We start from the raw sequence: 22,897 nt of genomic DNA on the forward strand, positions 1-22,897 counted from the left end.
ATAATGGTTACCATGGTAAGCTTTAGCGGAGTCTTTTACTTCATTTTAAAATCCCGGACACTTAAGGTTTCAAACGCTTATTTCCTGAACCAAGCACCAGATGTAATTTCTCTTCTTCTTTTTCTTTAAACAATGGCTTTGCAAAGGGCGGGAGGCGCGCGCCTCGTGTGAAACGGGCGCGAGGCGAGCGGTGCGGGCTCCGGCTAAAATGGGTCTTCATTATAGCTCACCTTGATGCGCTAGTCCAGGAGTGGCCAACTCCCGCCCTCAAGGACCACAACAGGTCAGCGTTTCACGATATCCTTGCTTCAGCACAGGTGGTCCATTCAGTAACAGCTTCAGCACAGGCGGCTCAGTCAAAGACTGAGCCTCTGATTGAGCCACCTGTGCTGAAGCTGGGATATCCTGGAGGAGTGGAGCTGGCCGCCCCTGCGTTTTCGCGGTGTCCTTTTGATATTGACGGAGGAATAATACCCTTGCACAATCGGCACCGAGGGCTCCGGGACTGGGCTGGACAGATTCTGCCCGGTGTGGCTGAATTTGAAGAGAGATTTAAACAAACGTATGAAGCCTTCAGACCCGGTATTACATGAGCAAGACCCCTCCTATTGTTGCCTTTCCCACGGACCTTACTAAATAGTCCTGGTGCCACGTGACCCCCCCGGCTTTCTGTCAGCTGTACCTACATGGCTATGGCTTTTGCCGATGCCGCTCGGTAGTTATAATATAGCCTCTGTTCTCTCTCCAGGAGAGAGAAGATGCTCAGATGCCATAGGCGTGGTGATAACGTCCTTATATTATATACGTGTATCTGTGCTGGTGGCAAACTGGACGTCCTGTGCTGAAACTGGTAAAGGTTTGAAAAATATATTCTGTAAGTGGAAGCCACCGTACCGCTGGTAAGAACTCGTCTCCACTACTCTTGGGCAGTGATTGTCAGCAGTGGTTCCTCGGAAAGCTCGGGCTCGCTGGGCATTACTAAAGGGTTCCCTGCAATTGTCAGGGGGTCGGGGTACCTTACAATGCATCAGATCTCAGACGCGCTATTAGAGAGGGTTGGGGTTCCTTACAATGCATCTGATCTCAGACGCGCTATTAGAGAGGGTTGGGGTTCCTTACAATGCATCTGATCTCATACGTGCTATTAGAGAGGGTTGGGGTTCCTTACAATGCATCTGATCTCAGACGCGCTATTAGAGAGGGTTGGGGTTCCTTACAATGCATCTGATCTCACACGCTATTAGAGAGAGTTGGGGTTCCTTACAATGCATCTGATCTCAGACGTGCTATTAGAGAGGGTTGGGGTTCCTTACAATGCATCTGATCTCAGGCGCGCTATTAGAGAGGTTTGGGGCTCCTTACAATGCATCTGATCTCAGACACGCTATTAGAGAGAGTTGGGGTTTCTTACAATGTATCTGATCTCAGACGCGCTATTAGAGAGAGTTGGGGTTCCTTACAATGCATCTGATCTCAGACGCGCTATTAGAGAGGGTTGGGGTTCCTTACAATGCATCTGATCTCAGACGCGCTATTAGAAAGGGTTGGGGTTCCTTACAATGCATCTGATCTCAGACGCGCTATTAGAGAGGGTTGGGGTTCCTTACAATGCATCTGATCTCATACGTGCTATTACAGAGGGTTGGGGTTCCTTACAATGCATCTGATCTCATACGTGCTATTACAGAGGGTTGGGGTTCCTTACAATGCATCTGATCTCAGACGCGCTATTAGAGAGGGTTGGGGTTCCTTACAATGCATCTGATCTCAGACGCGCTATTAGAGAGGGTTGGGGTTCCTTACAATGCATCTGATCTCAGACGCGCTATTAGAGAGGGTTGGGGTTCCTTACAATGCATCTGATCTCAGACGCGCTATTAGAGAGGGTTGGGGTTCCTTACAATGCATCTGATCTCAGACGCGCTATTAGAGAGGGTTGGGGTTCCTTACAATGCATCTGATCTCAGACGTGCTATTAGAGAGGGTTGGGGTTCCTTACAATGTATCTGATCTCAGACGTGCTATTAGAGAGGTTTGGGGTTCCTTACAATGCATCTGATCTCAGGCGCGCTATTAGAGAGGTTTGGGGTTCCTTACAATGCATCTGATCGCAGACGTGCTATTAGAGAGGGTTGGGGTTCCTTACAATGCATCTGATCTCAGACGCGCTATTAGAGAGGGTTGGGGTTCCTTACAATGCATCTGATCTCAGGCGCGCTATTAGAGAGGGTTGGGGGTTCCTAAGAATTTCACAATATAATTGTAGGGTTCCTTAACCAAAGAGAGGTTAAAACCCCCTGCTCTGCAATATACTGCAGACAGTGGCTGAGCTGTGATTGTACTCTGGGAATAGAGTAGCAGCGTATCACGCACACTTTATTTATTTTTTGTGTGTGTGTTATAGGTGAATGGGATTACCTTAAATATATGTTCTCGAGCAATCTCTTTGCTGCCCTACAGATGTACCTGGTACATCCCCGGCCTGGCCACGCCAGAGACCCTATGGGCTTTACAGTTACATAATCATGAAAATGCGAATTCTCTAGCGGATGATCGTGCTGAGCAGCCGCCCTGATCTGCAAGGAAGTAAAGAGGTCCATGCAACTGGGACCTAGGCCATCATGGTGGTGCCTGGGTGCCACTGGGCTCCCAACAGTGGTCATGCAACTGGGACCTAGGCCATCATGGTGGTGCCTGGGTGCCACTGGGATCCCAACAGTGGTCATGCAACTGGGACCTCGGCCATCATGGTGGTGCCTGGGTGCCACTGGGCTCCCAACAGTGGTCAGGGATACGGAAACGTAGTTCTCTGTACCACCAGTGAGTTATGAATATGATCATGTGGTCAAAGTTGCCCTCCTACATTAATTGTGTGTGTGTGTGTGTGTGTGTGTGTGTGTGTGTGTTCAGAACGTCTGTATTGCGTTGCCTTTCGCTCTGTGATGACTCTTTATCTCCTAGGTTCAAGGTGCTCTCTCTGCGTTACTGGAAACCTTGAGCCTAGTTGGTAAAGGGAGGGGACTCATTCATATTCCAGTAAAAAGTTTGTCCAGGAGCTTGATCGGGTTTTCCTCCGGCCAATTCCTGGGAGCGAATCCTGGATGTGTCTAAGAGCGTGCTTTGCCCACACCATGCAAACCGGCGAGCTTGCGAAAAGTCCAGAAAGGAAAACACTGTTGACTTTAAAAGCGAATTTTATATAGCGCAAGTTCCCCTCGGGTCACAGCTGCGGCAGATTTTGGGACAAGTCTGATTTGGCACAATTTTTTTTTATTTGAATATTTTTTTTAAATATTCTGGTCGAACCGTCCAATATTTGCAGCTTTCCGCTGGGTTTTACACCTCTCCAACATGTCCATGCTGTAATATAAAGTGATACTGCGTAGTGTGTGGTTTTTTCCCCCCTGGGTAAGTGGCGAGCAAGTGTACCCTGAAGTCTTAATATTTGTACGTGCAGAATCTCAGAGATAATTATATTTATACTTTGTGACCCCTTGTGCCCTGACCAGTAAGAAACTTTTCATCGTGGAAAGACCATTTCTGTGAGTTAGCAGAAGTGTGTGGATATCAAAATAAAGTCCTTGTATTGATGCCATTTTTAAGAGGCAATCCAAGAGTGTGTTTAATTGAATTATTTTCAGGCTGCGGGGGGACCCCCTGCTTCCAGAGATACTCGCCTCCGTAGGGGGCGCCGGCAGCCACTCCAGCCTTCACATTATGCTCGCGGGCCAATGGGAAGCCGTGATGTCGCCAGGTCCGGCTTCCTATTGGCCCATGTGAGTTTTGGTTCTGCATATTACAGTAAATCGGGCACATTTCCGTAGAGCTGCTCGTGTGTTTGCGAGCGATTTTGCGGCGAGGCCTTGTAGCGCAAGTCCTGATTTGGGTGTGTGCACGGCCAATCTGTGCTACATTTGTTACCCGTTTTACCCGGAGCTTGTGAGAATCGGACCACTGATTTTGTGTTTGAAGGATCTCTAATTTGCCGGTTTCCTGATCACGTTTACCCCCGCAGTCTGTGTTCTAACAGGCATGGCTAAGCTTGGTACATCCATCTCAAGAAGTACAGTACAGGCATACCCTGCTTTAAGGACACTCACTTTAAGTACACTCGCGAGTAAGGACATAGCGCCCAATAGGCAAATGGCAGCTCACGCATGCGCCTGTCATCACGTCCTGAACAGCAATACCGGCTCCCTACCTGTACCGAAGCTGTGCACAAGCGTGGAGACTATAGAGCCTGTTACACATGCGTTATTTACATCAGTTATGCACGTATATGACGATTGCAGTACCGTACATGCATCGATAAGTGGGAAAATGGTAGTGCTTCCCTTTAAGTACATTTTCGCTTTACATACATGCTCCGGTCCCATTGCGTACGTTAATGCGGGGTATGCCTGTAGTATGGTTAGGGTATCTTCCTTCGCATGACCTCTTTTATATGATATATTTTTTTGACAATGGGGCCCTCCTCCAATGTTGGGCTACACGGGGGACGGGGAGATTGCTACAAAATCAAAATGGTGGATATAATTGCAGAGACACTACGCACATCCAATGATTTCACAACAACATGTGGTTAGTATAAGAATGGGAAGATGAAGTTTAACTTTTTATATGCAGAAGTCTTAAATCAACGAAGTTGAGCGACATCTTTTTTAACGATTACTTGAGCTTTCTAGGTTTTTCAGTCTGAAAGGAACTAGACTGACGTCCCTTAACGAAGGTGTGGCATTCTCTTAAAGCGGCATGTTTACTGTAGAGAGCTATGGTGATGTCACTATACGTGGTACCTGCGTATCGTGTATATATGGAGGGTCTGATCTTGCGTTTGATCACTTTTTCCTGCTTCGGAGAATGGTTGCTTGGCTTTCAGAGCCGGGACTGTACAAGCGTTCGCCGGGTGCTGCGATTGTCGGTAGGATCAGAGCGCCGTGACTGGTGGCGTCGCTCTCTCAACATGATCGCTCTGCTCATTGAGAAACAAAAGGAGAAATTAAAAAAAAAAGCCATGAAGCCGTGCTGAGGGAACACCAGAGATTGTGGGTAAAGATCACATGTACGGAAATTTCCCGGTGAGGAAATGGTACGGACAAAGACTCGCCAGTTGCGGTTTTTGTTGTTTATGGGCTCTGCTGTGACAGGTCTTCCTCCACCAACCAGGGATCCCGGTGTGACCGTGGCTCTTGCTGTTGGTAACTGTTAACGCTGGGTATTTTTATTAACCACACCTGCAGCGTGAGCAAAATCGGTGCTTTTTTTTCCGCGTGCGTTTCCGCCTCTTGCGCCGAGTGGATTAAAGTTACGCACCAGTCTTGGGGTTCATGTAAACAGCCCACCATTTTAATGCGATTAGCGAGAAGTCCTCGTCACGCTGTGTCACAAACGATATTTTGTAGTCATTCATTTCCTCGCTTAATCTGACCTGTTTTTAGAATATTGCTGGAAGGTGTTCCCCCCCCCCCCCCTGACCCCCCCGACTCCGGCAGGAGAAGGCGCTGCTGTGCGATTTCTGATTTTAAAGATGGCCTCCCGAGAGAGGGAGTTCGTTGTGATGCCTTTCACTTTGGATTACCAACCCTTCTATTTTATTATTATTATTATTATTATTATTTCCTAGCCGCTTTTCACTTTTATTTAAGAAGACCTAGGCCGGGGGGTGAGCCCCTCCAGTTCTCTAGGTTTTTAAGGATATCCCTGCTTCAGCACAGGTGGCTCAGTCTTAGGACTCAGCCACTGATTTTAAGCCACCTGTGCTGAAACTGCAGGGGTGGCCAACTGCAGTCTAGGATATCCCTGCTTCAGCACAGGTGGTGCAGTCAACGACTGAGCTGCTGATTGAGCCTCCTGCGCTGAAGCAGGGATTTCCTTTAAAACCTGACCTGTTGGCGGGCCCTTGAGAACTGGCTTTGCCCAGCCCTGGCCTTGAGCCTGCAATAGTCGTGTTCACGAGGAAACGTTCACTCCTAATATAATTTGCCCCCCTTCCCCAGGCAGAGCTGCTTTCCCCGCAGACTCCCCCGATAAGTCCCCGTCCTGCGCCGCTTTGATCGGGCGCTCTGGAAGCCGCGATGTGGGAGCCGCGTGGCAACCGCGTTCACTTCGGTTTTGGGCTCCATAGTTTAAACATTAATTAAAAAATTAAAAAAAGATTGGTGCGCATGGGGAGGAGCTAGAGGTGAGCGCGCCATCGTAGGAAAATATTTGAAAATAATAACCGTGTGAGGGGAGCTACACGTCATTACAGGTTTAACGAACCTCATTACAGTTAAATATATATGACGGTAAAGTATGTTTTGATGCTCTCCTCCGAATATTATATGAACCAGCCCGCCTAGCCGCCCCCCCCCCCCCCCCCCCTGCGTGGTCTCCACCAAACCCTAGTCTTTTCCTCCGGATAGCCATGGTTCTTGGGATGCACAACCGGTGAAGTTACCGGATTTCAACCTTCCTCCAGGGGTAACGGTCAGCCACACCTCCGGGCCAGCTGCATCGGAATCGGCTGCGGCGTTCCTATTGGACGGACAGTTAAATCCCCCCCCCCCCCCCCTTGGAACCAAGAAGTGAGATTGGTAAATTCACCAAGAAGTATTTTCGGTAACCCGGTGGCGGCCCAGGAACGGTTCCACCAATTCTTCCCCCACCATGTGAAAAAGGGGGGTGATTGCTGCTCCATGAGCCTACAATCTTTCTACCAGGCTGGTCTTAATAAAATATTCATAATCGACAGTAAACAATACCGGTAAAACTTGACCGGTAAAATTTGGCGGCATTTTTTTTTTTTTTTGCGGACGCTTTGAATCCTGGGTTTCTCACGCGGATTTAAAAACCCCAAAAGGAATACAAGTCCTTCGCCGCCGCCGCCGCCTTCCATCACTCTCACCTGCGGCGTTATAAACCCCGCGAATGCTGATGAGCTTACAAAGCATTTCATTCTACCGTTGCAGAATAATCCCGTCGCCGGAGAGGGCTCGCAAACCGCAGCGCTCGATCTCCGCGGAGGGATTTCTTCCTGCGCCAGGCTTTGGGGTGCTCCCGTTTCATGGGGGGCTCCCTTCCTGGGGCTGACAAACTCTCTGGGATACGTCCTCTTCCGCTGCCAGGGCGTTTGCCGGTACAAACGCTGCAGAGGCCGTTTCTTATTTTCTCTTTCGTTTCGGAGGACATTTGTACATTCTTGGCTCAGAGCGATAACCTGGTGTCTCCGCGTCAGGCAGGAAGCTGGCATTGTTTGCGTTAGAAACCCCAATTCCCATTGAGACGACAACTTCTCTCCCCCCCCCCCCCCCGCTCCACTTTTTAAAATAAATTGACCGTGCCAAACATTTCTCTCCCCCCTCCCCAAATTCGCGTGTGCTGTGAGTCTTCTGCCTCCGCCGTGTGCGTGTGTTATATTTACGTACAGTTTTGTAGAAGGAGAAAAGGATATATCTCTACAAACTGCTGCTTACCTGGTCTCTCCCATCACTTTCCCTGCCTACGCGCCTGTAATAAGAGCTGGTATTACTCTATATGTAGGTGTATATATTTCTGCTGCCAGAACTATAGTTGTAAAGCTAATACAGGCATACCCCGCTTTAAGGACACTCACTTTAAGTACACTCGCGAGTAAGGACATATCGCCCAATAGGCAAACGGCAGCTCACGCATGCGCCTGTCAGCACGTCCTGAACAGGAATACCAGCTCCCTACCTGTACCGAAGCTGTGCGCAAGCGGGGAGACTATAGAGCCTGTTACAGATGCGTTATTTACATCAGTTATGCACGTATATGATGATTGCAGTACAGTACATGCATCGATAAGTGGGGGAAAAGGTAGTGCTTCACTTTAAGTACATTTTCGCTTTACATACATGCTCCGGTCCCATTGCGTACGTTAATGCGGGGTGTGCCTGTAGTATGGTTAGGGTATCTTCCTTCGCATGACCTCTTTTATATGATATATTTTTTTGACAATGGGGCCCTCCTCCAATGTTGGGCTACACGGGGGACGGGGAGATTGCTACAAAATCAAAATGGTGGATATAATTGCAGAGACACTACGCACATCCAATGATTTCACAACAACATGTGGTTAGTATAAGAATGGGAAGATGAAGTTTAACTTTTTATATGCAGAAGTCTTAAATCAACGAAGTTGAGCGACATCTTTTTTAACGATTACTTGAGCTTTCTAGGTTTTTCAGTCTGAAAGGAACTAGACCGACGTCCCTTAACGGAGAGGTGTGGCGTTCTCTTAAAGCAGCATGTTTACTGTAGAGAGCTTTGGTGATGTCACTATACGTGGTACCTGCGTATCGTGTATATATGGAGGGTCTGATCTTGCGTTTGATCACTTTTTCCTGCTTCGGAGAATGGTGGCTTGGCTTTCAGAGCCGGGACTGTACAAGCATTCGCCGGGTGCTGCGATTGTCGGTAGGATCAGAGCGCCGTGACTGGTGGCGTCGCTCTCTCAACATGATCGCTCTGCTCATTGAGAAACAAAAGGAGAAATTTAAAAAAAAAGGCCATGAAGCCGTGCTGAGGGAACACCGGAGATTGTGGGTAAAGATCACATGTACGGAAATTTCCCGGTGAGGAAATGGTACGGACAAAGACTCGCCGGTTGCGGTTTTTGTTGTTTATGGGCTCTGCTGTGACAGGTCTTCCTCCACCAACCAGGGATCTCGGTGTGACCGTGGCTCTTGCTGTTGGTAACTGTTAACGCTGGGTGTTTTTATTAACCACACCTGCAGCGTGAGCAAAATCGGTGCTTTTTTTTTTTCCGTGCGTTTCCGCCTCTTGCGCCGAGTGGATTAAAGTTACGCACCAGTCTTGGGGTTCATGTAAACAGGCCACCATTTTAATGCGATTAGCGAGAAGTCCTCGTCACGCTGTGTCACAAACGATATTTTGTAGTCATTCATTTCCTCGCTTAATCTGACCTGTTTTTAGAATATTGCTGGAAGGTGTTCCCCCCCCCCCCCCTGACCCCCCCGACTCCGGCAGGAGAAGGCGCAGCTGTGCGATTTCTGATTTTAAAGATGGCCTCCCGAGAGAGGGAGTTCGTTGTGATGCCTTTCACTTTGGATAACCAACCCTTCTATTTTATTATTATTATTATTATTATTTCCTAGCCGCTTTTCACTTTTATTTAAGAAGACCTAGGCCGGGGGGTGAGCCCCTCCAGTTCTCTAGGTTTTTAAGGATATCCCTGCTTCAGCACAGGTGGCTCAGTCTTAGGACTCAGCCACTGATTTTAAGCCACCTGTGCTGAAACTGCAGGGGTGGCCAACTGCAGTCTAGGATATCCCTGCTTCAGCACAGGTGGTGCAGTCAACGACTGAGCCGCTGGTTGAGCCTCCTGCGCTGAAGCAGGGATTTCCTTTAAAACCTGACCTGTTGGCGGGCCCTTGAGAACTAGCTTTGCCCAGCCCTGGCCTTGAGCCTGCAATAGTCGTGTTCACGAGGAAACGTTCACTCCTAATATAATTTGCCCCCCTTCCCCAGGCAGAGCTGCTTTCCCCGCAGACTCCCCCGATAAGTCCCCGTCCTGCGCCGCTTTGATCGGGCGCTCTGGAAGCCGCGATGTGGGAGCCGCGTGGCAACCGCGTTCACTTCGGTTTTGGGCTCCATAGTTTAAACATTAATTAAAAAATTAAAAAAAGATTGGTGCGCATGGGGAGGAGCTAGAGGTGAGCGCGCCATCGTAGGAAAATATTTGAAAATAATAACCGTGTGAGGGGAGCTACGCGTCATTACAGGTTTAACGAACCTCATTACAGTTAAATATATATGACGGTAAAGTATGTTTTGATGCTCTCCTCCGAATATTATATGAACCAGCCCGCCTAACCGCTTCTCCCCCCCCCCCCCCCCTGCGTGGTCTCCACCAAACCCTAGTCTTTTCCTCCGGATAGCCATGGTTCTTGGGATGCACAACCGGTGAAGTTACCGGATTTCAACCTTCCTCCAGGGGTAACGGTCAGCCACACCTCCGGGCCAGCTGCATCGGAATCGGCTGCGGCTTTCCTATTGGACGGACAGTTAAATCCCCCCCCTCCCCCCCCCCTTGGAACCAAGAAGTGAGATTGGTAAATTCACCAAGAAGTATTTTCGGTAACCCGGTGGCGGCCCAGGAACGGTTCCACCAATTCTTCCCCCACCCCACCATGGGAAAAGGTAGGTGATTGCTGCTCCATGAGCCTACAATCTTTCTACCAGGCTGGTCTTAATAAAATATTCATAATCGAGAGTAAACAATATTTAACTTGACCGGTAAAATTTGGCGGCATTTTTTTTTTTTTGTTGGCGGACGCTTTGAATCCTGGGTTTCTCGCGCGGATTTGAAAACCCCAAAAGGAATACAAGTCCTTCGCCGCCGCCGCCGCCTTCCATCACTCTCACCTGCGGCGTTATAAACCCCGCGAATGCTGATGAGCTTACACAGCATTTCATTCTACCGTTGCAGAATAATCCCGTCGCCGGAGAGGGCTCGCAAACCGCAGCGCTCGGTCTCCGCGGAGGGATTTCTTCCTGCGCCAGCGACCTTTTCCAGGCTTTGGGGTGCTCCCGTTTCATGGGGGGCTCCCTTCCTGGGGCTGACAAACTCTCTGGGATACGTCCTCTTCCGCTGCCAGGGCGTTTGCCGGTACAAACGCTGCAGAGGCCGTTTCTTATTTTCTCTTTCGTTTCGGAGGACATTTGTACATTCTTGGCTCAGAGCGATAACCTGGTGTCTCCGCGTCAGGCAGGAAGCTGGCATTGTTTGCGTTAGAAACCCCAATTCCCATTGAGACGACAACTTCTCTCCCCCCCCCCCCGCTCCACTTTTTAAAATAAATTGACCGTGCCAAACATTTCTCTCCCCCCTCCCCAAATTCGCGTGTGCTGTGAGTCTTCTGCCTCCGCCGTGTGCGTGTGTTATATTTACGTACAGTTTTGTAGAAGGAGAAAAGGATATATCTCTACAAACTGCTGCTTACCTGGTCTCTCCCATCACTTTCCCTGCCTACGCGCCTGTAATAAGAGCTGGTATTACTCTATATGTAGGTGTATATATTTCTGCTGCCAGAACTATAGTTGTAAAGCTAATACAGGCATACCCCGCTTTAAGGACACTCACTTTAAGTACACTCGCGAGTAAGGACATATCGCCCAATAGGCAAACGGCAGCTCACGCATGCGCCTGTCAGCACGTCCTGAACAGGAATACCAGCTCCCCTACCTGTACCGAAGCTGTGCGCAAGCGGGGAGACTATAGAGCCTGTTACAGATGCGTTATTTACATCAGTTATGCACGTATATGACGATTGCAGTACAGTACATGCATCGATAAGTGGGGGAAAAGGTAGTGCTTCACTTTAAGTACATTTTCGCTTTACATACATGCTCCGGTCCCATTGCGTACGTTAATGCGGGTTATGCCTGTATATCTTTAAATTACATTTTAAAAAGAAGTGTCAATAACATCTTAAAGCGGCAAAACAAACATACTAAATTTTATATATAATATTTTTTTTTTTAGAAACAAACAAATCAGTTCTGTAGTGTTACATAATACTGACTGCATCCCCCCCCCCCCCACTAATGCAATAAAAAAAACACCAATGTTTTATATAACTTCTATTTAATTTTTTTACAAAGTATAAATGGGGAAGGGAGGCACCAAATGGGGAGAAAGGGAGCGTCTGGAAGCTGGTACTTTCCATGGCACAATCATTTCGTCTTCTGGGGAGGCCAGGAAACCGTTCCCGTCACCATTTCAGGGCAGTCGTTATACACAGTAGGGTCAGTATTGGGTTAGTTTGGACACCATAGGACGCTGACGGTTCCCATACCCCCAGATCGCTATTATACTCGCCGGTCAGCAAGCGGGTGACTTTTTCCATGGTCATTATCGGGTTTATTTTGTTTTTTGACTGCACTAATCCGTCCGGGGAACTACGGGTTTTTACAGTGACCCGCTATCGCGGATTTAGCTGCTGATTTTTAACATGTGCATTATTAAAATATCTAAGTTCTTATTTAGTTCCTCTGTTGGCAAATCTATTCACAGCGACTCCATGTTCCAGGGGTGAGGGGGTGCTGCTCATTTTACTCCAGAATAACATAATGTAGTGATCTTGGGGCATGACTACCAGATATGCTTAGATGTCCCACTTTGGCCAGCATCGGGAGGAGGTCATACCCGATACAATTTAATATATTGTTTAACATTCTGATCATCCTGCGGTTGCTGTAACATTTCCAATGTTGCCGTTGCAGATTTGGCAACTTGGGTTAATTATTTCTCGTTGTAGATACTCGTGCTGCTCACCGTCAGACGAACAGAGAAACGCCACGCCAACGCTGCTGCTGTAAGATGGGTTTGCTACTTATCGAGTCTCTTTTAAAACGTGTAAAGGAATGTGTGAGACTTCATACTGATGTAGCGCGTTATATCGTGCCAAATAACGCCATGTCCTGGTGTAACTTGGAATATCACCGATTCTGTGGCAGCGTTTGGTGCAAAGTATCGCCATATATCCCAAACCTGGTTTTGTTTTAAAGCGATTCCAGATTATGAAACCACTGCTAAAATTGCAGCATTTGACACTGTGGACCACCCTCTTCTCCTTCACATTCTCCATATTCTTGGTATTCGGAACAAAGCTCTATCCTGGATCTCCTCCTACCTCTCCCATCGTACTTTCAGGGTCTCTTCTGCTAATACCTCCTCCTCCTCTATTGATCTCTCTTTGGGGGTACCCCAGGGCTCTGTCCTGGGACCTCTTCTCTTTTCTCTGTACACACTCTCTAGGTGACCTAATAACATCTCTTGGGTTTAATTATCACCTCTACGCTGACGACACTCAAATATACTTTTCTATCTCTGACCTTACATCTGTACAGACTAAAGTTTCTGAATGTCTCTCTGCGATATCATCCTGGATGGCCCTCCGCCGACTTAAATTTAACATGGCAAAAACAGCTCCTTATACTTCCTCCCAAACCAGGCCCTACTATCTCCTTCCACATTACCGTTGGAACTACGATCATTCACCCAGTAGCCCAAGCACGCTGCCTAGGGGTCACACTCGACTCCTCTCTCACATTCAGAACGTTTCTAAAACTTGTCGCTTTTTCCTCCGCAATATAACAAAGATTCGCCCTTTCCTCTGTTGCTCGACTGCTAAAACTCTGACTCAGGCCCTCATTCTCTCCCGTCTTGATTACTGTAACCTCCTGCTATCCGGCCTTCCTGCCTCTCACCTGTCTCCCCTACAATCTATCCTAAACACTGCTGCCAGAATCACTCTACTCTTTCCTAGATCTGTCTCAGCATCTCCCCTCCTGAAATCCCTCTCCTGGCTTCCAATCAAATCCCGCATCTCACACTCCATTCTTCTCCTCACTTTTAAAGCTTTACATTCTTCTGCTCCTCCTTACATCTCAGCCCTAATTTCTCGCTATGCACCATCCCGACTCTTGCGTTCTTCTCAAGGATGTCTTCTTCTACCCCCTTTTTATCTAAAGCCCTCTCCCGCCTTAAACCTCTCTCACTGACTGCCCCACACCTCTGGAATGCCCTTCCCCTCAGTACCCAACTAGCACCCTCTCTATCCACCTTTAAGACCCACCTGCTTAATGAAGCATATGAGTAACACCGTGGCTAAGGCCGCGGTCCCTGCGCGCCCAGTGGGGGGCGGCACGTGAACAGTGCTTCACCGCGACCTGCGGTCTGGGAGAAGATGCCGGTGATTGCGACGGGGGGAGCGGGGCTGGGAGTTTCCAGGGGCTGTGGCCATGACCTCACGCGACTGGTTCGCCCTAATTGGCTGAAGCACCGGCGGGGGCGTGGCCACCCCTCCGTCGCAAATTGTAAGTTCAATTTGAATGTCCTTGTGAAAAATTGTAGTGCAGCGCGTTCCGCGCGAAGGTACTTACTGGGCCCAGCGCCAGTGAGGGGGGGGGGGGTGTTTGTTTGCGCAACGCACGCCGAGGCACGTCCTGTAGAAGGCGCTGGGACCGCGGCCTACACTATATACACGATACATAAAGCTGGGCCCCCTGCAGACGCACTTCCAGAACGCCCTCCTACTGTCTCTGTACGTTCTCCCCATTACCACTTAGAGTGTAAGCTCTTCGGAGCAGGGACTCCTCTTCCTAAATGTTACTTTTATGTATGCAGTACTTATTCCCTTTGTGTTATTTATATTATCTGTTGTTTATTTGGTTGTCGTGTGTTTTTACTTCTGTGACACTCTCTCTCTCTCTCGCACACTCTCTCTCTCTCACACATACTCTCTCTCGCACACACTCTCTCTCGCAGTCTCTCTCTCTCGCACACTCTCTCTCTCTCGCACACTCTCTCTCTCTCGCACACTCCCTCTCTCTCTCTCGCACACTCTCTCTCTCTCGCACACTCTCTCTCTCTCGCACACTCTCTCTCTCTCGCACACTCTCTCTCGCACACACTCACAGGCGCATGCACGGACATGCACGCGCACAGACAGACACAAAAAATGGTACAATCTCTCCCAATTAATGTCCTTAAACAGACTAGATTCAGCAACAAATACAAAGGTAACATTAAAAACAGGGGTGGCTCTAGTCCTCAAGGGCCACCAACAGGTCAGGATGTCCCTGCTTCAGCACAGGTGGCTCAATCAGCTGTCTAGGACATTTGGCTGTGACTGTTTCGCTGCCGGCGCTTTGTTGCGACTCACCTTGCCGCCGCTGGCCACTTTACCGCTTACCGCCTAAACACCCTACCCTAAGCCCTTACCCTAATACCCCCTTACCCCAAGGCCTTACCCTAATACCCTCCACCATAAACCCTTACCCTAAAATCCTTAAATTAACCCCCTACCCTAAGCCGTAATAAAACATACCTTCGGAACGGCGGATTGGCTGCGGTGGAGGGCCGCCTTCAGCCGAATGCCGGCGTCCATTTTGGTTGGAATGGTCAGAATTACTGAGTCACTAATTGAGCCACCTGTGCTGAAGCAGGGGATAGCCTCTTGGTGGCCCTTGAGGACTGGAGTTGCCGCCCCTGTTATTTAAAACCATTTTTGTCCTAATTATTGGGAATAATGTGCTCATGTTTTCCAGCACGGTTATGCCATTAAATACTTAGACATTGTTTAGCAAATGCGTTAACGGAGGGGTGCGCGAACGTCCTGCGCTGTGCGCCCCCCCTGCCTGCTCTTCCCGTGTGTCGCGCCCCCCGGTTTGCGCACACGCTGGGTTAGCGGACATGTTTCTCTTTTCACATCATCGCCTGGAATAGAAAGCTTCTGTTTTGTGTAACATCGCAGTTTGTTTTGCGTTGGATGTGCTCACTGCGTCTTCGGCCGTCGCCGCTGCATTGTATCTGCGCACACGGGCGCAGTCCTAGAGTAAGGCCATGACGCGCGCATTTAATGCATTTCATCTGCCCAAGACCGTTTATGTTTTAAAAAGAAGGGGGGGGGATTTTCTTGTGTGTTCTTGGATATCGGTGTGAGTGGAGGTAACGGGGAATCTGTGGAGTGCGAGTGGAGTAACAGGGAATCTGTGCGGTGTGAGTGGAGTAACGGAATCTGTGCGGTGTGAGTGGAGTAACGGAATCTGCGGTGTGAGTGGAGTAACGGAATCTGTGCGGTGTGAGTGGAGTAACGGAATCTGTGCGGTGTGAGTGGAGTAACAGGAAATCTGTGCGGTGTGAGTGGAGTAACGGAATCTGTGCGGTGTGAGTGGAGGTTACAGGATATCGGTGGGGTGTGAGTGGAGGTTACAGGATATCGGTGGGGTGTGAGTGGAGGTTACAGGATATCTGTGGGGTGTGAGTGGAGGTAACAGGATATCGGTGGGGTGTGAGTGGAGGTAACAGGAAATCTCTGGGGTGTGAGTGGAGGTAACAGGATATCGGTGGGGTGTGAGTGGAGGTTACAGAGTTCTTTAGTCTAAGACGGGTGCTCAACTCCAGTCCTCACGACCCCACCAGCAGGTCAGGTTTTAATGATATCCCTGCTTCAGCGCAGGTGGCTCAGTCGAAGACTGCAGTTGAGCCCCCTCTGGTCTAACACCCCTCCTCTTTCTAGCTGGTTCAGTGGCAGTGGTAGGAGGTGCCCACTTTTTAATGATGCTGTTGTAAGCCGGGTGTTAACCAGGCGACGCGCCGACCCCGACCCCCCTCTACAAATAAACGTACAAACCGTGAAAATGCCAAATATCTGTATCTGGTTTATTTGATGTTATGCTTTGTATTAAAGCAGAAACACTACATTTTTTTCTTCTTCCCTCCCCCCCTTTTATTTTTTTTACATTTTTATAAATATGTAAAGCGCGTGAAAATGTATAATTCTACATTCTTACCTAAGCTGGCAATCGTTTGCTGCTCCTGTTACAAATCTGTCAAAAACCTGATTTGTGTGCCTAACGAAATGGCCGCCTTCTATCGTTGCAGTGCAGTCTGTGAAATGCTGCAGCCAATATGTAACATTATATTGGAAAAGTATAATTCATTATTGTTACAGCTTTCAGAGTAATAGACAGTCTGCTGTTTGGAACACAGCAACAAATGTTTGTGATACTTTGTTGTCAAAGGGCAGAGCTCAAAAAGGTGTGTGTGTGTGTGTGTGTGTGTGTGTGTGTGTCTGTTTCAAAAGAAAAAGTGGATGTGACTTTCTAACTGGTTGCTGTAGCAACCAAAGGATGATCAGCACATTAAAAAAAAATCATCAAAAATGACATTGGGAGTAAAAAAATTTAAATAATAAATAAAAAGTGCAGACAGTATTATCTAATACTGCACCTTTTCTGGGCCGGTTCTGGTGAGTTATTGATCCGTTTCCAAGCGGTTGCTACAGTGTGACCGGTTCATTCAGAGTTCTTTACTTTCCCGGCGCAGTATATAACTTAATCCTGCACATTTTGGGTGGGACAGGGACATGCTAAGATTCTCCGTTGTTAACGGGTCCTACGGGAGCCGACTCCAAGATGTGTTTTATTTTGTGCGTTTTTATCCGTTTGATCTGGTGGTTCCTCATAAAATGAATAACTTCTGTTTTTGTTCTTAAAAATGCAATGTATATTGTAAAACGTAACTCGGGCGTTAAACTTGGCGGCAACATGAATGCCATTTAGGCTTTGTCCAGCGTTGTGTAGTTTGTATAGTTTGTATAGTTTGTTGGTATGTTCAGCAGTTTTACCGACAAACTGACAAGCACCGTAAGAAATTCCTTGCAGAACAGTATATACTCCTGGAGTATATATCCTCCCGTAATGAGAACATGGGTATATATACTCCTGGGGTATCTATCCCCCCGTAATGAGAACATGGGTATATATACTCCTGGGGTATCTATCCTCCCGTAATGAAAACATGGGTATATACTCCTGGGGTATCCTCCCGTAATGAGAGCATGGGTATATACTCCTGGGGTATCTATCCTCCGTAATGAGAGCATGGGTATATATACTCCTGGGGTATCTATCCTCCCATAATGAGAGCATGGGTATATATACTCCTGGGGTATCTATCCTCCCGTAATGAGAGCATGGGTATATATACTCCTGGGGTATCCTCCCGTAATGAGAACATGTGTATTTACTCCTGGGGTATCTATCCTCCGTAATGAGAGCATGGGTATATATACTCCTGGGGTATCTATCCTCCCGTAATGAGAGCATGGGTATATATACTCCTGGGGTATCCTCCCGTAATGAGAACATGGGTATATACTCCTGGGGTATCTATCCTCCCGTAATGAGAACATGGGTATATACTCTTGGGGTATCTATCCTCCCGTAATGAGAGCATGGGTATATATACTCCTGGGGTATCTATCCTCCCGTAATGAGCATGGGTATATATACTCCTGGGGTATCTATCCTCCCGTAATGAGAACATGGGTATATATTCCTGGGGTATCTATCCTCCCGTAATGTGAACATAGGTATATATACTCCTGGGGTATCTATCCTCCCGTAATGAGAACATGGGTATATACTCCTGGGGTATCCTCCCGTAATGAGAGCATGGGTATATATACTCCTGGGGTGAATATCCTCCCGTAATGAGAACATGGGTATATACTCCTGGGGTGAATATCCTCCCGTAATGAGAACATGGGTATATACTCCTGGGGTATCTATCCTCCCGTAATGAGAGCATGGGTATATACTCCTGGGGTATCTATCCGCCCGTAATGAGAACATGGGATATATACTCTTGGGGTATCTATCCTCCCGTAATGAGAACATGGGTATATACTCCTGGGGTATCTATCCTTCCGTAATGGGAACATGGGTATATACTCCTGGGGTATATATCGTCCCGTAATGAGAGCATGGGTATATATACTCCTGGGGTATCTATCCTCCCATAATGAGAACATGGGTATATATACTCCTGGGGTATCTATCCTCCCGTAATGAGAGCATGGGTATATATTCCTGGGGTATCTATTCTCCCGTAATGAGAGCATGGGTATATATTCCTGGGGTATCTATTCTCCCGTAATGAGAGCATGGGTATATATACTCCTGGGGTATCTATCCTCCCGTAATGAGAACATGGGTATATATACTCCTGGGGTACATATACTCCTGGGGTATCTATCCTCCCGTAATGAGAGCATGGGTATATACCCCTGGGGTATCTATCCTCCCGTAATGAGAACATGGGTATATACTCCTGGGGTATCCTCCCGTAATGAGAACATGGGTATATACTCCTGGGGTATCCTCCCGTAATGAGAACATGGGTATATACTCCTGGGGTATCTATCCTCCCGTAATGAGAACATGGGTATATATACTCCTGGGGTATCTATCCTCCCGTAATGAGAGCATGGGTATATACCCCTGGGGTATCTATCCTCCCGTAATGAGAGCATGGGTATATATACTCCTGGGGTATCTATCCTCCCGTAATGGGAACATGGGTATATACTCCTGGGGTATCTATCCTCCCGTAATGAGAGCATGGGCATATACTCCTGGGGTATCTATCCTCCTGTAATGGAAACATGGGTATATACTCCTGGGGTATCTATCCTCCCGTAATGAGAGCATGGGTATATATACTCCTGGGGTATCTATCCTCCCGTAATAAGAGCACGGGTATATATACTCCTGGGGTATCTATCCTCCCGTAATGAGAGCATGGGTATATATACTCCTGGGGAATCTATCCTCCCGTAATGGGAACATGGGTATATACTCCTGGGGTATCTATCCTCCCGTAATGAGCATGGGTATATACTCCTGGGGTATCTATCCTCCTGTAATGGAAACACGGGTATATACTCCTGGGGTATCTATCCTCCCGTAATGAGAGCATGGGTATATATACTCCTGGGGTATCTATCCTCCCGTAATGAGAGCATGGGTATATATACTCCTGGGGTATCTATCCTCCCGTAATGGGAACATGGGTATATACTCCTGGGGTATCTATCCTCCCGTAATGAGCATGGGTATATACTCCTGGGGTATCTATCCTCCTGTAATGGAAACACGGGTATATACTCCTGGGGTATCTATCCTCCCGTAATGAGAGCATGGGTATATATACTCCTGGGGTATCTATCCTCCCGTAATGAGAGCATGGGTATATATACTCCTGGGGTATCTATCTCCCGTAATGACAGCATGGGTATATATACTCCTGGGGGTGAATATCCTCCCGTAATGAGAGCATGGGTATATACTCCTGGGGTATCTATCCTCTCGTAATGAGAGCATGGGTATATACTCCTGGGGTATCTATCCTCCCGTAATGAGAACATGGGTATATACTCCTGGGGTATCTATCCTCCCGTAATGAGAGCATGGGTATATATACTCCTGGGGTATCTATCCTCCCGTAATGAGAACATGGGTATATATACTCCTGGGGTATCTATCCTCCCGTAATGAGAGCATGGGTATTTACTCCTGGGTATCTATCCTCCCGTAATGAGAGCATGGGTATTTACTCCTGGGTATCTATCCTCCCGTAAGGAGAGCATGGGTATATATACTCCTGGGGTATCTATCCTCCCGTAATGAGAGCATGGGTATATATACTCCTGGGGTATCTATCTCCCATAATGAGAGCATGGGTATTTACTCCTGGGTATCTATCCTCCCATAATGAGAGCATGGGTATATACTCCTGGGGTATCTATCCTCCCGTAATGAGAGCATGGGTATATATACTCCTGGGTATCTATCCTCCCGTAATGAGAACATGGGTATTTACTCCTGGGGTATCTATCCTCCCGTAATGAGAGCATGGGTATATATACTCCTGGGGTATCTATCCCCCCGTAAGGAGAGCATGGGTATATATACTCCTGGGGTATCTAACCTCCCGTAATGAGTGCATGGGTATATATACTCCTGGGGTATCTATCCTCCCGTAATGAGAGCATGGGTATATATACTCCTGGGTACCTATCCTCCCGTAATGGGAACATGGCAAATAATTTCTTACAGGACAGGTTCTCAACTCAGTCCTCCCAGGGCCACCAACAGGCCTGGTATTAAGGATATCCCTGCTTCCGCACAGGTTGCTCAACCAGTGTCTCGGTCTTAGACTGCACCACCTGTGCTGAAGCAGGGATATCCTAGGAACCTGACCTTTTTGGGAGGTTCTTGAGGCCGGGAGTTGAGAACCCCTTGTCTTTCATTTTGCAACGGTGGTCTTCCCCTCCGACTAGTGACCCGTGGTCAGAAGCGTGGTGACCCGTGGTCAGAAGCGTGGTGACCCGTGGTCAGAAGCGTGGTGACCCGTGGTCAGAAGCGTGGTGACCCGTGGTCAGAAGCGTGGTGACCCGTGGTCAGAGTGTTTCTGAGCTCTGCATGTACTCGTGGATCTGCGCGCTGTGAGAGGGTTTGTTTCTTCTGTTAAACGCTGAGACCCTACCTCTCGTGTCCGGATAGAAACCCCCCGATAATCCGGACGCGGGGTTCCCGGGACTTGTTCTTTAGGCGGGATGCTTGCTGGGTGACCATTTAAAGAAGCCATGTTATCTACGGCCAAAGTAACGCAAGTGACCAATGCCCAAGCCGGTTCAATCGCAGATAAAACAGGTGGGGGGCGGTCTTGTTACCTGGCTATCCCCCCCTGCCCGTCCTCAGCTCGGTCATGGTGGGTATCACTGATGCACATAGCCGCGCTCTCCTCGCCAGAGACGCACGTTGGGCGCCAAGGATTACCCGCCCCCTGCTGTACTGATGGGCTTGAATATGGAAGACGCGGGGAAGGGGGGAAAGTGTTCATTTTTAACAGGATGCACATACGTTAAAATGAGTATTTTTGGAGGTGACCGACTTTCTGGGGAAGGGGGGACCATGCCGTTTTAAAAGAAATTTCCGGCTGTGTGGGACGCCCCCAGTACGGTTCTGTGTCCTTACGGGACGCCCCCAGTACGGTTCTGTGTCCTTACGGGACGCCCCCAGTACGGTTCTGTGTCCTTACGGGACGCCCCCAGTACGGTTCTGTGTCCTTACGGGGCGCCCCCAGTACGGTTCTGTGTCCTTACGGGACGCCCCCAGTACGGTTCTGTGTCCTTACGGGGCGCCCCCAGTACGGTTCTGTGTCCTTACGGGACGCCCCCAGTACGGTTCCGTGTCCTTACGGGGCGCCCCCAGTACGGTTCCGTGTCCTTACGGGGCGCCCCCAGTACGGTTCTGTGTCCTTACGGGGCGCCCCCAGTACGGTTCTGTGTCCTTACGGGACGCCCCCAGTACGGTTCTGTGTCCTTACGGGACGCCCCCAGTACGGTTCTGTGTCCTTACGGGACGCCCCAATACGGTTCTGTGTCCTTACGGGACGCCCCCAGTACGGTTCTGTGTCCTTACGGGACGCCCCCAGTACGGTTCTGTGTCCTTACGGGACGCCCCCAGTACGGTTCTGTGTCCTTACGGGACGCCCCCAGTACGGTTCTGTGTCCTTCTGGGGCGCCCCCAGTACGGTTCTGTGTCCTTACGGGACGCCCCCAGTACGGTTCTGTGTCCTTACGGGACGCCCCCAGTACGGTTCTGTGTCCTTACGGGGCGCCCCCAGTACGGTTCTGTCCCCTTACGGGGCGCCCCCAGTACGGTTCTGTGTCCTTACGGGGCGCCCCCAGTACGGTTCTGTGTCCTTACGGGACGCCCCCAGTACGGTTCTGTGTCCTTACGGGGCGCCCCCAGTACGGTTCTGTGTCCTTACGGGACGCCCCCAGTACGGTTCTGTGTCCTTACGGGGCGCCCCCAGTACGGTTCCGTGTCCTTACGGGACGCCCCCAGTACGGTTCCGTGTCCTTACGGGGCGCCCCCAGTACGGTTCCGTGTCCTTACGGGGCGCCCCCAGTACGGTTCTGTGTCCTTACGGGGCGCCCCCAGTACGGTTCTGTGTCCTTACGGGACGCCCCCAGTACGGTTCTGTGTCCTTACGGGACGCCCCCAGTACGGTTCTGTGTCCTTACGGGACGCCCCAATACGGTTCTGTGTCCTTACGGGACGCCCCCAGTACGGTTCTGTGTCCTTACGGGACACCCCCAGTAAGGTTCTGTGTCCTTACGGGACGCCCCCAGTACGGTTCTGTGTCCTTACGGGACGCCCCCAGTACGGTTCTGTGTCCTTACGGGACGCCCCCAGTACGGTTCTGTGTCCTTACGGGACGCCCCCAGTACGGTTCTGTGTCCTTACGGGGCGCCCCCAGTACGGTTCTGTGTCCTTACGGGACGCCCCCAGTACGGTTCTGTGTCCTTACGGGACGCCCCCAGTACGGTTCTGTGTCCTTACGGGACGCCCCAATACGGTTCTGTGTCCTTACGGGACGCCCCCAGTACGGTTCTGTGTCCTTACGGGACGCCCCCAGTAAGGTTCTGTGTCCTTACGGGACGCCCCCAGTACGGTTCTGTGTCCTTACGGGACGCCCCCAGTACGGTTCTGTGTCCTTACGGGACGCCCC

At 49.3% G+C, this 22,897-nt stretch overlaps 1 protein-coding gene across 7 annotated transcripts in view; it reads left to right on the plus strand.

The window, feature by feature from the left end:
• The window catches only part of GNAS (GNAS complex locus), a 186,980-nt gene that overhangs the window by 113,707 nt on the left and 50,376 nt on the right, over nt 1–22,897 (plus strand). For 3 of the 7 annotated variants that reach the window (XM_075571339.1, XM_075571342.1, XM_075571341.1), the window contains exon 3: nt 12,285–12,341. The exons of the other annotated variants lie outside the window; for them this stretch is intronic. In XM_075571339.1, the coding sequence (XP_075427454.1) occupies nt 12,285–12,341 (57 nt within the window). The remainder of the gene's footprint in view (nt 1–12,284; nt 12,342–22,897) is intronic. 7 annotated transcript variants of the gene reach the window in all.

Source organism: Ascaphus truei, chromosome 15 (genome assembly GCF_040206685.1).
Source record: "Ascaphus truei isolate aAscTru1 chromosome 15, aAscTru1.hap1, whole genome shotgun sequence".
NCBI lineage: Eukaryota > Metazoa > Chordata > Amphibia > Anura > Ascaphidae > Ascaphus > Ascaphus truei.